The following is a 15,932-nucleotide window of genomic DNA, read 5'->3' on the forward strand; positions in this document are numbered from 1 at the left end:
CAAAATTGTGTGGAGATACGATCTGGGAATAAGTGAACTGGAACGAACAAGATGATTTTTCAGGCTTCCAGAATAATGGTGACAGGGACAAAATCAAACACCCAGCACTTCGTGCTGCGGGATAAGCTTTCACATGAAATTTACAGCACAAGAAAAGGTTTCGCAAAGAACTTTGCACCGAAAACGCCACCAGCAGAACCAGGATCCGAAACGTTGCGGTGGTGTTGGTATTTCACCTGGTTGTCTCGCGGATAACTCATCGTATGTGACGACATAACATTCCTACAGCAACCACAGTTACTATTAGTGCAGGTTTTCTGGGGAGAAATACAACAGCCAGGGAGAAATCAAGCTGTTTGAAACAACTTCACACACACCCAAAACCTCGGCCAAGCTTCTTGCATAAATTCGCTTTTAAAGTTTATTTCTGTTCAGGAGGAAGACACAATTTTCCTTTACTCCAAGTGAAGTTTAAACACTCAAGAGGGCGAAACAATAATTGGGAATATCATCAGCTTCGAGTTTGCCGTGTTACTCCTATAATGCTAGAAAATGATTGCCACTCTATTTCATATAGAAATACAGTTTTGGTTAAACTGGCGCATCATTACCTCACTCTCCCACTATTTACTTGTGCAGCACCACTTGAATCACAACTCTTCCGGAACACGAAAGCCCAGAGGAATAGTTCAGGTTCTGTCATTTTGGCAACCTATTGTTGAGAGAAGACCTTGGAGCAAATACAATTTGTCTTTATTTTATGCTGATGCTCTAAACAGCTGTTTTGAGGGATCACTTTCAGTCTCTTGGGCAGGTGATGTTATTCTACAAGCGGTAGAACTGTGACACTATTCAAAGCACCAAAAGCCAAGCATTAGCTCCAAAGATGTACTTTATTTCGTTATAAAGCAGATTGTTTAGGCATTATTTCTTCTTGTGAACATCCACTGTATGATCAGCAGGTCCTGCTCTGAGGACATAGCTGCTTGATAAGAGACAAGGATTCCAGCATTAGACAACAAACATACAGATGCGCAGAACGAGTGCTGCTCAGACACTGAAGAGCCAACGGTCTAAACCGCAACCGGTTCAAACAGATGATGTGACCAAAAATCCAAGTACAGCTCCAGCCCAGCCAGAACCGTGTGCCCAAAAGTGGAGTCCTTTGTATTTTAACACAAAATTTGTACTGGGCTTCCTGGAAATAAAACAACGTAAGTCCCCAAAGCAGAAGAATCACACCGTGTTCCATCCCTCTCCTTTTAAACTCGCTTTTTAACCATCCTTTATTTCACACCAAATCTGTGCTGTGCCACACTACTACTTGAGGAAAGACAGAAAATCATTGAATGTAGTGTGAAGTAATAGCAAGTGGTTGGTGGTGGCTACTTTATCCCAATACATTTTCCTTTCCCAAGTGTGATCCTCACCCCCAGGTGTGTCTCATTCCAAATCTGCAGATTCCTCACACATTCGGTGTTTGAGCTCAGTGCATTAACAAGGGCTTCTGGATGTCACCTGTGCCCCTTGGGTACAGAACAGAGTCTCAGCACTCCAAGCAGAAACAGGAATTCGTACACTGGCAGCCCAACATGCAAAAATGCCCAAAGACAGGTTGTTGCAGTGGAGAGAAACATTCCAACGTTTTAAGTTCTCATTTCCACGTTGTCCAATACTGATTGAGGAAAAACATATTTACAAGACTCACGCAAATATTTGCATTTGGTCCTAGGCACCTGATCAGTACTGACAATCTAAATTAAAATGGAGCATTAAGTATGATTCTGGTCCTTTATCTAAAGCTGGTAATGTCTCCCATCTGAAGGTGTGATCCTCAACAAAGGAGGAGCCCAAACACCTTCTGATCAAGCACTTTGCCATCCACCATTCAAGTCAATGAGATTAAAGGATGGAAAATCCTTCTACGGAAGCAACTTACAGCGGTTATCTATATCTATAGATACAGACCAGTAACACACATTCTTTTCACACTCCAAAATTCACTAGGTATGAGTAGCCAGATAACATCCTGATTGCTACAAGACCAGAATTCATCATCAATAAGAGAAACTCAGCTTGAGCAAAGAGCACAAGCAGATTTGCGTCTAAGTAGCCGTAGCATCCAGTTCTTTCAGCGAGCATCAGAACTACAAGTACGGCCGCTAATGACAACGACAGCTAATTAGGTTTCACTAAGCTGCCCGTGTGACCAAGTTTCAAAGCTGCAACTCCGAGGCACAGGCTCTGGCAGAATCTCCATTGACCTGAGTTTTCTGCTGATGGAGGAGGGATGGTGGGAAAGAACATGGTCCTGCCTGACACCGAAAGCTGACAACAGTCTCAAGCCAATGTTCAACCTCTGACAAGGTGTAGCGTAGTAATGACAAGACAGCAGGAATTAGAGATACCCTTTAGTAAAAAGAAACAACTGCCTCTCAAATCTGCCGTACTGGAAAAAAAAACAAACACAAAACTGAACATACTGAACACTGTTTGTGCTTAGAACCGTCATTATGGAACTCGAGCATCAGAGGGAGAGATTTTTCTCACCACTACTGCAAAGGAGCTGAAAAACGAAATTAATTGAAAAAAAGTCGCTTCCAAACATTCATCCCTCCCCACAATTATTTATTGAAACCTGTGAAGGCTCCAGGTATGCTAATGCTGAAAGGGGCTCAAAAAGTTGGAGTCATTGAACTAAACCCAATTCAGAAAGCCGAGTCTCCTCACGCAATTAAAAAACAATTTTCTTAAAAAAAATGTCTTTGCACTTGTTCCTCAGCAATTTATAAAATGCAAACAGTATGCTAGAAAAGTTTGAACATAAGGGAATGCACTTTGGAAACATTATTAAAATATGTGTTCCTATAGAATGACATGATCAAGTTTACATTACTTCTTTCCACCTGACTGGCTATATTTGGGGAACACTCCTCCCCTCTTTCCTGGGTCCATGAGAAGCCAGGTTTAGAAAAGCAGAGCTCCCATACTGCCAACTTCACTCTGTTCCTTCACAAAAATTTCAAAGTACTGATAAATGATAGTGACAGCGAGCAAAATTCCAGTTCCAGACCCAATCGCCCCGAGGAAATCTGCCAACACAGAGAGGGCACCAATACAGAGGCCACCGAACGCCGCGGCCGTGGGGATGTACCTGGAAACACAACATAGAGGAGAAGATGAACCATTAGAGTTTGCTCAGGATATGAAGAAAAATACTAGGGCTAGTATTTATATATATATATATGGGATCTATGGGAAATACCTAGATCACAGGTAGGTTTTTATCTAAATACAATCCCACTGAGAACTGAAAGAAGACTACAGAGATAATCTAACCAGACAATCTAACAAACAAAACCCCAAAACCAACAACAAAAAAAAACCCAAACAAACAAAACACCCAAGAAAACAAAACACAAACCACACAAACCCCACAAACCACAAGAATGAAACTAGGTGAACTGAAAAAAGTCAGCAGCGGAAGAGTCTCTTCTCTCGTGGGTCTACCAGTTCAAGACAAGGAACACACAATAGGGTCAGTTCACTAGGTAAGGATATAAAAAGCTCAACCTGACAGGAGGGGAAAAAATGCTGAGAACATCTTAACAGTCTGCCATACAATTAAGCACAATGATTAAGTTTACGGCCACCAGCTCAAGTCATCTGCAGATGACTGAAATGTAAAGTTTCAATAACATTTCTGTAACATGAAGCGTGAGTCCTACCCTGCAATCAGAAAACCTACAGACACCATGCCCTGCTACCTCTGCATCTAGTAGATTGAATTACTTGCTTTAAAAGCAAGGTCTGCATGAAAACAGCACTCAAAACATAACAGCACATTGAAAAACAGAGTCAAAAAATGTCTGACACACTGACTTGTGTGTCAGTTTCAAATAGTAAAGTACACTCAAATGCTCATCATCAGCTATCTTATAAAAATAGAAGACTATAACAAAAGGAAAATACAAGCTGAGAATTTAAAGCACATTCTCTAATTGTAAGGCAAGAATATGCTGTAAAGTGCAAGTCCAGCCATTCATGAGAGACAATATTCTGTGTCTCACACATGTAACATTGAAGCTGAAAGAATATCTGTGTTCTAGGGTATAAAATGGTAACTCAGCCAAATTTGCAATGTTTCCCCATGACACTGTGTGAACAGCTGTGAGATGTGCAGCTCACCTGTTCAGTTCATGTACCATTGAAGTTTCTCTGTGGCCTCGCATCACCATTTGTTGTTCTTTCAATTGTTTAGCAACCTGGATTGAATCAAGAAACAGAGCAATTAAGTTTAGTGTCATTTGTCAAGGCCACGGAACTTAGTACAATAAAAAAAAACAGAAGCAAGACATTCCAGTAAATGGTTGTGGTTTGGGGATTTTTTGGGGGTGTGGGGGTTGTGTTTTTATATTATTCATCCAAGTTTAAAATACTCCGTGTTTTAACTTCAGATATATTACAGTCACAGGCACTTTTTGGCACTGTCAATTATGCAAAGCTTTTTGGACAATTCCAGTCCTGTTGAGAACAGGAAGCCCTGGACATTGCGAAGATCTCAGACACACAATTTGATTCCTGTTTTGCCACTGGCCTTCTCCTGGTCAGGGTTTAGTAGATGTCAGCAAAACCACCCTGGGAAGTGTCCGCTCCCGCATTCCAGTTCCCCACACTCAGTTGAGCGAACTGTTTATTTGTGGGGCCGTTTGAAACAGTGCGACTTAGGAAGAATCCCTTCTTGGAACATCATTTTGAAACTGGGTTTCCGCAACTGTACAAGGTTACAATCGATCTCTGCAAATATTTTACTGAGAGGAACTGAAACTCTAGCAGGGAACTTCTAAAGCTGAATCTAATGTATTAAGGAAACACACTTTCAGATGTTTAAGCTGCCAGTTCTACACTATATTGCAAACATTTAAGTAATGATTTAGCAATTTTTATTTTCAACCTTGTTTACATGAAAATCATTTTCTTCAGTCTCAGGGAAGTCTATTAAAGTGTTAAAAGCTGTATGTTGTTTTATACTGAAAGAAGAATCTGGCTATAGATGGCTGTGAGTGCCTCCCTGCACACTGACAATAAGCAACCAGATGCAAGCCCAAAACGAGAGCACTCATGCTGTTAGAGCAACTGTGCAACTATTACATCCTTGTTAAAGAATGGATTAAACCATTCCATATGGCTGCTAAACTTGATTTCCTACCCAAACCCCACACAATGCAAACATACCACGATGACAACTACTTTCCACCCTGTTTTCCAATTCCAATCTCAGAATGAGATAGTTGCTGAATATCAAATATCCTGTGGCAAATGGGAATTTTGAGAAGCTGGGCGCAGGTATATTAATGCACTGCACTATATTCTCTGCTATCAGTGCTCCTAAGTTAAAAATAACAACCTCTAGTTAATCTTCCCCAAAAGAAATGAGAACACTCTATGCCAGACAGGGGCATAGAAGTTTTATCTGCAAGTTCTGAAGTGGCAGCTGCCTTGCACACAGTGCATCTGTCACTTGGCACTGGAAGAGTTTCTACCTTTCATGTCACCTCACACGGATCAGATGTTACATAGCGATGTTTAAATTTTCCTGATGCCAATGAAAGCAATTAGTTGGGTTTTGTTGTTTTCTAAAAAGCAGTGAAGAAAACAGGGCAAAAATTATCCCCATTCTGCCCCTGTTACCAAAAAAAAGACAACAATTCTTATTTCTAAACACTCTTTCTGAGCCACAACGTCACTGTTCACAAAAATCATAAATGCTACCAACACCATTACCAGTATAACAGCCATTTCAGAAGAAAGTCAGTCTTAGTCTTACAACAGCCCATCTGTTTTCACCACGTAAACTTACATAGGTTATAATTTTAAACTTACATCTTTGGCAGAGGAGCCAGAGACTTCAATCCATGTCTTGGAGAAGAAAGCACAGGAGCCCAACATAAATACAATATAAACAACTGCATGGACAGGGTCTTCTAACACCGAAGAAAAGGACTCCGGGGGTGAGAGATAATAACAAAGTCCACCAACGGGATAAGCACGAGCAGGCCCTCCAGATGACGTGTCCTAGAAGAAGGAAGCAGGCGGTCACCAACTTTCTCACTATTTCTTAGCCATTAAGTTTGGATCATCTTCAGATCGCTGTATCATCCCCACTACAGCAGCACCCAAAGGTGCAACTTTACTACCACAAGCAGTTTCTAATGTGGAAACGGAATACAACAAAACCCAGCAAAAATACCTAGGACAGCAAAGAATAGCCCAAGGTAAACAGAGACTTAAAATCTACACTCATCACAGCAATTCTCATACTCTGTCGTTAATTTAAATTACTAATCTAGGAGTTTCGGTGTACATGACCACCTGTAGAAGTGTGTCTTAATGTTTAGAGACACCAGCTCTTCAACTACATGTTTTAACAGCGTTCTTATAAAGCCGTACGCAAGATCAAAAAGAATACTTACAGACCAAGTGCCCAGCAGGCTAACCAGTAAGTTGCCACTGAAGCGAGCAGAAAGCATCTGGGAGATGACGTACAAGTTTGACACCAGGGCAGACTGAAGAATAATGGGAATGTTGGAAGTATAGAACAGCTTGATGGGGTAGGTGTTGTACTGGCCACGGTAGCGAGCAGATTTGATAGGAAGATCCACTCTGAAGCCCTGAAAAGTTTTCAAAAGAAGGTCCATTGTTATATCTTGATATGAACCCACATTAGAGGTCATAAATTGCAAGTGCAAGGTCTTGACAGCAAGAGAAAAAAATCCTGCAATCATTTTGTGCACAAACATGTATGATACCCAGAGGATTATCCATCCAAACGCTTCTGTGAAGAGCCTGGAAATGTGCACAATCATCTAACTCTCATATATAAGGAGGTGTGAAAGATGAAGACATCAGAAGAAACCTGAAGCTTCAAGGAGACCAAACATAGCGTCCAGGAAAAGAAACACTGAAACTACTCAAAACTCTTGATATTCTTCAGCAGTTTGCTGCAACAAACAGTAAGAGACTTACAGGCTTAAAGACTCCAAAATATTTTCCAGCAAAAAGCAAGAGCATTTCCATTAGGCAATATCATATATACACATTCACTTGTTTTTTTCAGAGAACCAAGTATGTCTCAAGTCTCTAGCATAGATACGGTAAGTGTGGGAAGTGATTTAAAGAAACTAGTAGTAAATTAACATCCAGATGTTGCAGGCACAAAAAAGAGTCTTCTGAAGGCACCAGAGAAGTGAAAATATAATTTCCTGTAAAAGGAAGCAGATTACAGATATACTTCCATAGTTTTATAGCCCTCTTTAATCCAACTGACCTGGAAATAAATCACAATAGCAAAGACAAAGATGGTGGCAATCAGATTCATAAGGTTGGGGAGATTCTGGCGGTAAAACGCCTCTCGAAGAGCTCTGACTTTGTCTGTACGAGTAGCCAGAAGATGGAACAGAGCGATGATGGCTCCCTCGAATTCCATGCCTTGGAAAGAAAAAGAAAACACAAGTGAGGCGTGCTGTGATTATCTCCAAACTTCAGTGCTCTGTCCCATCAGGCACACTGCTGAAATACAGGATGCAGAATGGGATTTCTCCAAGTCTCTTGCATCTTGAGCACACTCTTAGAAGTCTACTACTGTCATCCTTCATATTAGCCATGTTATTTCCAAGATTATTTTAAAATCCCCCTGTAGTGGTCTAGAAACTAAATCATAACCCAACAGGCAAACGGGATAATTTTATTGGTGTCTAGAAAGATTGATGTTCACCAAGTTATTTCCCTCTTTCCTAAACAAAATAAATGAGGGAAGCAGCATGCTTTCTAGTGTCATTCATGGTGAGACACTAGTTATTGTTTGTATTACAGCAAATGTGATAATCACAGTTATGTTTCCTATTATAAAGCACCAAACAAGATTGCCTCCTGTCAGGTTTGGAGAATAAGGTCTTTGGGGCAAAGAGTAAGACTTGCAAGGAGCAGAAAGAAACAGATTGTATTTGTCAGTAAGTTGAGCACAACCGTAACACGAGGGCATTGTACTATTGTTGAGTTTTAACAGAGGCACTGGAAAAAAATCAAGTTCAGGGAACATCTTGTGAGATACTACAAAATGAAAAAGAAATGTCTTTGTACTTGCACAGGAGCATTTATTGTATTAAGTTTTGCTACATGGCAACTACATAGCTGAGATAGTAGTAACATTTGCCATTGAAGTTAACAAACTGCAAAAAAACACACTTGGCCTTTTTGTGCAAAGTTAAGACTTTTCCACAACTGACATTTTTCTATTTTAAATGACCATTGTACTATTCTATACAAGAATGTAATGAGTTGGCATTCTAAAAGAATAGTAGGGAGAAGCTACTTGGGTTTTTTGTTTCATTTGAGGAAATAATTCGATCCTAATGAAAGCAAAGGAAACGGACTGTGCCACATCACCTCGTCCTGTGTTCACGGTGGTGGGGCTGAACGCTTTCCAGACAATTGTCTCACAGATGTTGGTAGCAATGAAGAGGGAGATGCCAGAACCCAGCCCGTATCCCTTCTGGAGGAGCTCATCCAAGAGCAGAACTATCAATCCAGCGACAAAAAGCTACAGTTAAAAAGGAAAGAAATACAGCATTAGTCTCATCCTCTTTAAATCCTTGTTAAAAAATCACTTGTCTTAAAAGATAAGAGTATAAATGAGTAAGCAGGCACAATTTGATCTTTTTTCTCTGCATGTGGGGCAGGGAGTCCATACGGCTGATCTTTAGACCCTTTCAGAGGAAGGGTAAATAGGGAGGATTAGAAATTACCTGGATTGTGATAAGCAAGCAGATACCAGCACCCATCTCAGATGGGTCTCCATACATTCCAGTCATCACATAGACAATAGACTGTCCGATGGTAATGATCATTCCAAACACTGTAGAATAAAAATATAAAAGTATGTATTTGTTCTGGAGATTTATGTTAGTGGCAATTATATTACTGTTATATATTGTTATATTCTATAATTCAATATATAACAAAGTATTTGCATAATTTACACATTTAAAGTATATATTTATAAGCATATACTACATATTAACTTATTATATAATTCAATTATATAATTTAAATAGAAATGACTTCTTTGTAAAGAAAGTTGGGAACGAATACATTAATCACAGGACATTTAAATTCAATGGCAAGTTAAGGTTGTTGTTTGAAATCTGGCACTGAAAATACAAACACACAGACACTTCAGAAACACACTTAAAAGCAAGTGGGTTTGGTTACCGAAGATTGCTTTAGGTATTGAAACCTGGGCGGGAGTTAAGATATTACCTTAGCAATTTAGATTGTTTTTTTTCCAGTAAGCAGATCAGTAAGTAGTGTGGTACAGCATCAAATAGCTAAAGAATACTCAAGCTTTTAGAAAAGTCATTTATTGACTGAGCACAGAGATCTCTTATTGCTGCGAAAGACCCACGCTGGAAACTACACCAAACATCTTAATTGATATTAACTTTGTTTAGGTTAACACTGACCACCACGGTTCAAAGGCTGGTCCCTCAGTCTCTGTATTTCTTAGTTTACCCAATGCGATTAGAGCAGCAATGCCAACTGCACAGGTACTTCTCCTTTTCAAACCTTTTCGAAGCTTAACAGCTAACAAGCCAGAGAGCAGTCATTAAAACAACAATGAAACACAGAAATCTATAGCACAGCATGAACACACCACGTGACAGAAACCCAGATATCTGACTCCAACATTCACCACGTGGTGAGTTTACACTTATTTTCAGGGTTAGATGCACTAAAACATCAGCCTTTAGTACCAGCTGTTACTCACGTTTCTGTGCTCCGTTGAAGAGAGCTCTGTCCTTCGGGGTGTCACCAACTTCAATTATCTTGGCACCTGCCAAGAGCTGCATGATGAGCCCAGAAGTGACAATCGGTGAAATACCCAGTTCCATCAACGTACCTGCAGGTACAGGGAGAACAATGGAAGAAAACAATGGGATGTGCCGTACCCAGGCGCCTTTGAAGTTCCAAGTTTATTTTTTCCACCCTTTACATGACGATGGAGAAGATCTAAAACTCCAAATCTCCAGGTTTTAATGATATCAGAAGCTTGTTAAAGGTCAGTCTGATCAGTAAACTTCTCAGTACCTTAAAAACTGTGTTCGCTGAAAAAGACTTTTGCTCTCAGAAAGTGAGGTAGGAATTTGCTTTCTGCCTTTGACAATAAATCACTTTATTATTTGTAATTTTTAACAGGAAAATCCAAATTTTCTTCAGGATTGCCCCACGTTCCACGCATATATGCACATCTCATCGTGATGTGAACTGACAGATATCCCAAATTATATATAATGACAAAGTGAATTTAGAAAACTGTCACCATTCTTAGTTCATACCTGCATTAGAAAACCTCTATAAGAAACTGACGTTTAGATAAACTATCAGGAATTTTAATATTCTGTGAGACAGAAAACCAAGTATAAATATTTGAAACACAAGTATACAGCCAACCATAAACCCATTTTGTCCATAAAATTCTGTCTTTCTCAATGCTACATTGGGTTGTGATTTTACATTATATATGAAATGTCTTTTCCCTCTCTGCTCTGGTTTTTATCTTCTTTAAAGCAGAATGTAAGGTAAGAACAAGTCCAAAAATGTTGTGGTCCAAATTAAAAACCGCCCTCCGGAAAGACTAACCATACCTCTATTTGATGCCAAAATCACTCTCATCCAGTAGAAAGGATCTGCTGAATCTGAAGACATGATACCAAACAAGGGAATCTGCATTTCCAACCAACAGAGGAAAATGGAATTTAATTAGAGACTTTATAACATCCTCTAACCATTCCAGCTCTTCCTTAAAAACAAGGGAAAGAATCATACCTGGCAGCATACTAGGAAGATGAAGAGTGTGATAGCTGTCCATAGCACCTTCTCCTTAAACTGAATCTAAAGGAAAAATTTTAAAAAATCAACAACAACCAAAGACAGTAAAGCTGTCAAGATAACAAGATCTAGTCAATCAGGCAAACTTCCATAGTAGCTACAGCTCACGTTATTTTCTTGTGAAGGGATCAAGTACAGGATATCCTAAAGAAAATAAGTCACTCTTCATCCTTTTTATACTATGTAAGGCCAAGGAAAATAAGCTTTATTGAAATGTTAATCCAAATAAATAAACTTATGCCAATGGTAGGTAATTCTAGCACTTCACAGAAATAACTCTTATGTTTTCATAAAAAAAGACCTTCTAGTGAGAAATAAATAAAAATACAGAGAAGCTTATTTTAGCAAATAATCTCAGATTGGAATTTAAGAAGCAAAGATTTTCAAGTTGCTATTTTGAACTTCTTTCAGTGTCTCACCACTCACTGCTATGGCATAACCACATCTGCACAACTGCATTTATCAGCAAATATATTCTGTATAAGCATCTTCACAGGACAGGATGTACTAGACAAGCACTGCACTGAAAACAATTGTGCCTAAAGCTGCCATTCACCCAAGAAGAAAAATAAAAGAAAACCCCACAAATGCAAACTAAGCTGTAAACATTCTATATTACACAAATACAGAATTAGGAAGAGTTTATTAACTTACCTTCCGTTCTGGCTTTTGGATTTCAGGCAAGATAACACAGAAGGGCTTGATTACTTCAAGAAATTTTACTGTAAGGAAATGAGTTAAAAGACAAAGTGAACACACGGATACAAAGAACACGGAGAAAAGCTCAAGGAAAACTGAATTTGAGCACATACTTTAGTCACACATTCTCCTATGAGCACAGATCTGATTTGGAAAAGAATTAATGTTAAACTCCTTGAGCGCAACCTAAGGCTGTATACATATTTGGGACTGATTTGAATTAAAAAGTGTGCAAAGATGCAGAAGAACTGAAACTACTGGTGGCTTTGCACTTCCCTGTTGAGAGCACCCACTTCATTGTCAACTTCCTAAGGCTTTCAGACCCACTCATAAAAATTATTTACTTAATTTCAATCAATTAACTGCCTGAAACGTTACACTGGACTGTGGTTTTAAACTTAAATTGTGGTTCTCTTCTACATCTACCACGATACAGAGATTGACTAAAACGCTTTTCAAGCACCTCTTCCTCAAGGTAGCAGACCCTGGAGATCCATCCACCTGAATTCCTTCTGGACTGCAGATCCCCCTTTATAGTTTACTATTGACACTGTCATTGAGGTTTTGGCTTACAGCATTACGACCGGTCACCAACGGGACAACCTGGCCCTCCCTGCCCCAGTACCCGCTGCCTGGGATGGTTGATCCTGCCCTAGAACACCTGCCATAACCAGGGAATGGGCATTTAAGCTGCCCTGGTGAGACCGCATCTGAAATATTGTGTGCAGTTGTGGCCCCTTAGTTCCAGAAGTACAGGGAACTGCTGGAGAGAGTCCAGCGCAGCCACCAAGATGCTGAAGGGAGTGGAGCATCTCCCGTGTGAGGAAAGGCTGAGGGAGCTGGGGGAGACTGAGGGGTGACCTCATTCATGGGGATCAACATGGAAAGGGTGAGTGTCACGATGATGGAGCCAGGCTCTTCTCAGTGACAACCAATGGTAGGACAAGGGGTAATGGGTTCAAACTGGAACACAGGAGGTTCCACTTAAATTTGAGAAGAAACTTCTTCATGGTGAGGGTGCCAGAGCCTGGTCCAGGCTGCCCAGGGAGGTTGTGGAGTCTCCTTCTCTGCAGACATTCAAACCCGCCTGGACACCTTCCTGTGGAACCTCAGCTGGGTGTTCCTGCTCCATGGGGGGATTGCACTGGATGAGCTTTCCAGGTCCCTTCCAACCCCTGACATTCTGTGATTGTGTGATTTCACTGCAAAAGGGGGAAAATAAAAAAAATCCAGAGGGAGTCTCCAAATCAGAGGAGGGGAAACCCCCACAGGACTGGGCGCGGAGAGGCCTGGGCCCAGATCGGGCGGGCGAGGGCAGCGGCCCCTCAGAGGGGCCTGGAGGCGGCGGGGGGATCGGGAAGACAGGGAGGGCCCGTCCCCAGGTGCCTGTGAAAGGGCAGCCGGTGGCCCCGCCGTCCCGCAGCCCGCGTAGCCCCCTGTCCCCCGGTCCCCGGTACTCACTGCCCATGGCGGCCGCCGGACGGGAGCGCGGAGAGATCGGCGGCCTCGGAGAGACACGTCAGGGCTCGAGCCCGGCCGCCCCCTTCCGCTTCCTGCCACGCGCCGCGCTCGCCGGGCGCAGCCACTGCGCAGGCGCCGTACCCCAGCAACGGCCGCCCTGCGCCCTGCGACTACAACTCCCACCATGCACAGCGGCCAGAGAGACCCACACCCCACGGAGCGCCTCCTGATGCTGATTGGCTCTCCGCAGCCTACACAACCAATCAGATGACGAGATGACGCGCGGCTTGCTGGGAGTTGTAGTTTTGACCCCCCCCCGGCCGCCATCTCATTCAGGTGTTACCAGGAATCGTGACGGTGGTTTAAAAGTTCATGTGAGATAAATACATCAATTAACACTTAAAATGTGTTTTCTGCTTCAGTGTTTTTCTAGAGGGATGTTTTAGGCCTTTCTCTGCAGTAAGAAGCCGCCTGCACCCACAGCAGCGGGTGGTGCAGAGCCTGAGGCTGGTTTAACACACATAAAACATGAAATATCAGTGAAAATGGGAAACATTGTGCCGTGTGTCTCTGTAATCACCTAGGAGCGCCAAAAAGTCAAAAGTGCTCACGTTCACTTAGTGTTGTTTTTTTTCCTGGCCTTTATAGACGGACTTAGCACTGCTCTGTAAAGTAGAGATAAACGGCAGTTAGAGAAAAGCAAATAAAAGTGTTAATGCGAAACAATTAGTCAGCCTTTGTCTCTATGAAACCCGTAATGGCTTCACAAAACTCCCTGTTATTTTCTAGGTACTTAGGTATGCGTTGTTTGATTGTTTGATTCCTGCTTTCCTGAGATTAGCTTTAAAAGACCAATCCTAATTCCTATTCATCTTCCTGTTGGTTTTGTTTTGGTTTTGGGTTTGTTTGGTTGGTTTTTAATTGGTGGACAGCATATTTGCCCTTCTCCAGGCTTCTGGAACCCTGTGTCTCCTCAAAGAGTTACTGAAGACATCTACAATGGGTCTGATGATGGTTTACTTGTCCAGAGCAGCTTCATTTTAACCATCCAGCGTAACAAAACCGCTTTTAACTCGCCCATTTCTAATTAGATATAAAGCAACTGCTTTCCAACCAACATACTGTGTCGCAGCGTTGATTTGATGTTTCTTTTTACGAAGGAAAAAGGAGGCGCTCTGGCTGATGTTCCACCAGGTCTCGTAGCATCTGTGAGCTGGGATCGCTAGAGGGCACTACAGATCTATTTGTACATGCGTATAATACACATGTGTCTATATATACACTCGTATACGTATGCACACGAACGTTCGCCTTACAAAGCAGGGCTGGTTCATATTTGTAGGATCCTGTAAAAGCACCGGGGCTTTGTGCTCTGCTCTGTGTAACCGCACGTTCGTGCGCAGTCAAGACTTTTGCGGTACAACCTCTGCCTGTCTAACCACGAGCGGTAAAGAAGGGCAGCTTTGCTTCTTCTGCCTGCATGAAATGCCCGCAACTGTGGAGGCAAGTTTTGTCACTGTCACTATTTAATAGTTATGGTGCGTCCGTCCCATTCAGGACCAGAAGTCCGTGTGCAGAGTGTGATACAGACACTCTCCACAGTCCTGCAATGGGAGATGCCATGTGAAAAGGTCTTTCTATGCAACTGAAACAAATAAATAAGTGACTTAATTATTTTTTCCTAGCCCATGAAGTTTCCTGCGTAGAAGGGGCATTTAAAAATCTACATTTCTTCTAGCTCAGCTGATTCCCAGTTGAAAAAAGACATTCTAAAAGATGAAACCTGCAGTTTCTATAAGGCACAAAATTCATCTCTCCTAAGTTCAGTTGGGTAAGAAATGCAAAATTTTGTCCGTCCCTGAAGATCACAACTGTGAGTATTTGTAAAACAATTCTAAAATGAGACACCCAAACCACTGATGAAGTAGAATTGCCCTAGATACATCAAAAGAAGTAAGCGTAAGTCCAATATTGCAATGCACAAAAGAATTTCCAACATCACTATCCGGACATAAGAGGTTAACTGAACATTTCTGTACTGCTTTGCATGAAATGTTTTGAATCCCGAACTCCTGTTATGACTCACACCCCTATTTCTCCAACTTGTTCACCCAGGCGCTCCCAGAACATCACTTTATTCTGTGTATTTATGGCAATATTTAATAAGGTAACTAAAACACTTTATAATACTGGAACTTTAATCAGCCATGCTCGTAGCTGGCAGTATTACAGCAGCGCTTTCTCAATAACCAGGGTCCTGATTTCTGGTTCTGATAAGTCAGACCTCCTATATAACACACACTTTGTGTAACACAAAAAGCCAGTGGATAAACCCTGAATCTTATCAAAGAACAACAACTAAACTTAAAGAGAACCAGCATTTCAAGTGAAGCCTCAATATTTAAAGTAGAAACAAAAATGCAACATGTAGTTTTGCAATGACAGCAAAAAAGCTCTGCAATAAGGCCACCTTCTATTTGTTAAAATGTGCCACGAGGGGACCAAATTATGGCCAGTTATGGTAAAATTACACTGATCGGCAAACAAGGCCAGGCAGATACTTGCCACTGTCAGTATGTGCAAAATGGGTGGTTGAAACATATGCGAGAATGAAGAGGTCTCTCTTTAACTTCTAATGCTTCCCACGTGTTCTCTCGCTGCCCTGCCTAAGGTTTTTTAAGTTTCCAACATATTTTTTTAATGTAAACACCTCCCCCAATGGTTATTTTTCATGCCCTGGTTGTTTTACTGTGTCTTATCTAACTGGATTATGTAGAAAACTATAATAGATCTACCTGACCCAAACATGTTCATATTTCTAGGGA

The 15,932-nt window shown here is 41.3% G+C and overlaps 1 protein-coding gene across 1 annotated transcript; it reads right to left on the reverse strand.

The window, feature by feature from the left end:
* Nucleotides 1-874: 874 nt before the first annotated feature.
* SEC61A1 (SEC61 translocon subunit alpha 1) lies at nt 875-13,214 on the reverse strand. The gene is made up of 12 exons (XM_065845511.2): nt 13,108-13,214; nt 11,602-11,669; nt 10,885-10,950; nt 10,704-10,782; nt 9,827-9,958; nt 8,805-8,914; nt 8,446-8,599; nt 7,328-7,488; nt 6,474-6,671; nt 5,884-6,075; nt 4,189-4,265; nt 875-3,154 (listed from the first exon to the last, which is right to left on the reverse strand). Exons 1-12 carry the CDS (start codon nt 13,112-13,114, stop codon nt 2,968-2,970), a joined length of 1,431 nt encoding a protein of 476 aa, XP_065701583.1. The 5' UTR covers nt 13,115-13,214; the 3' UTR covers nt 875-2,967.
* Between the last annotated feature and the right edge of the window lie 2,718 nt (nt 13,215-15,932).

Source organism: Patagioenas fasciata, chromosome 10 (assembly GCF_037038585.1).
Source record: "Patagioenas fasciata isolate bPatFas1 chromosome 10, bPatFas1.hap1, whole genome shotgun sequence".
In the NCBI taxonomy this organism is placed as follows: Eukaryota; Metazoa; Chordata; class Aves; order Columbiformes; family Columbidae; genus Patagioenas; species Patagioenas fasciata.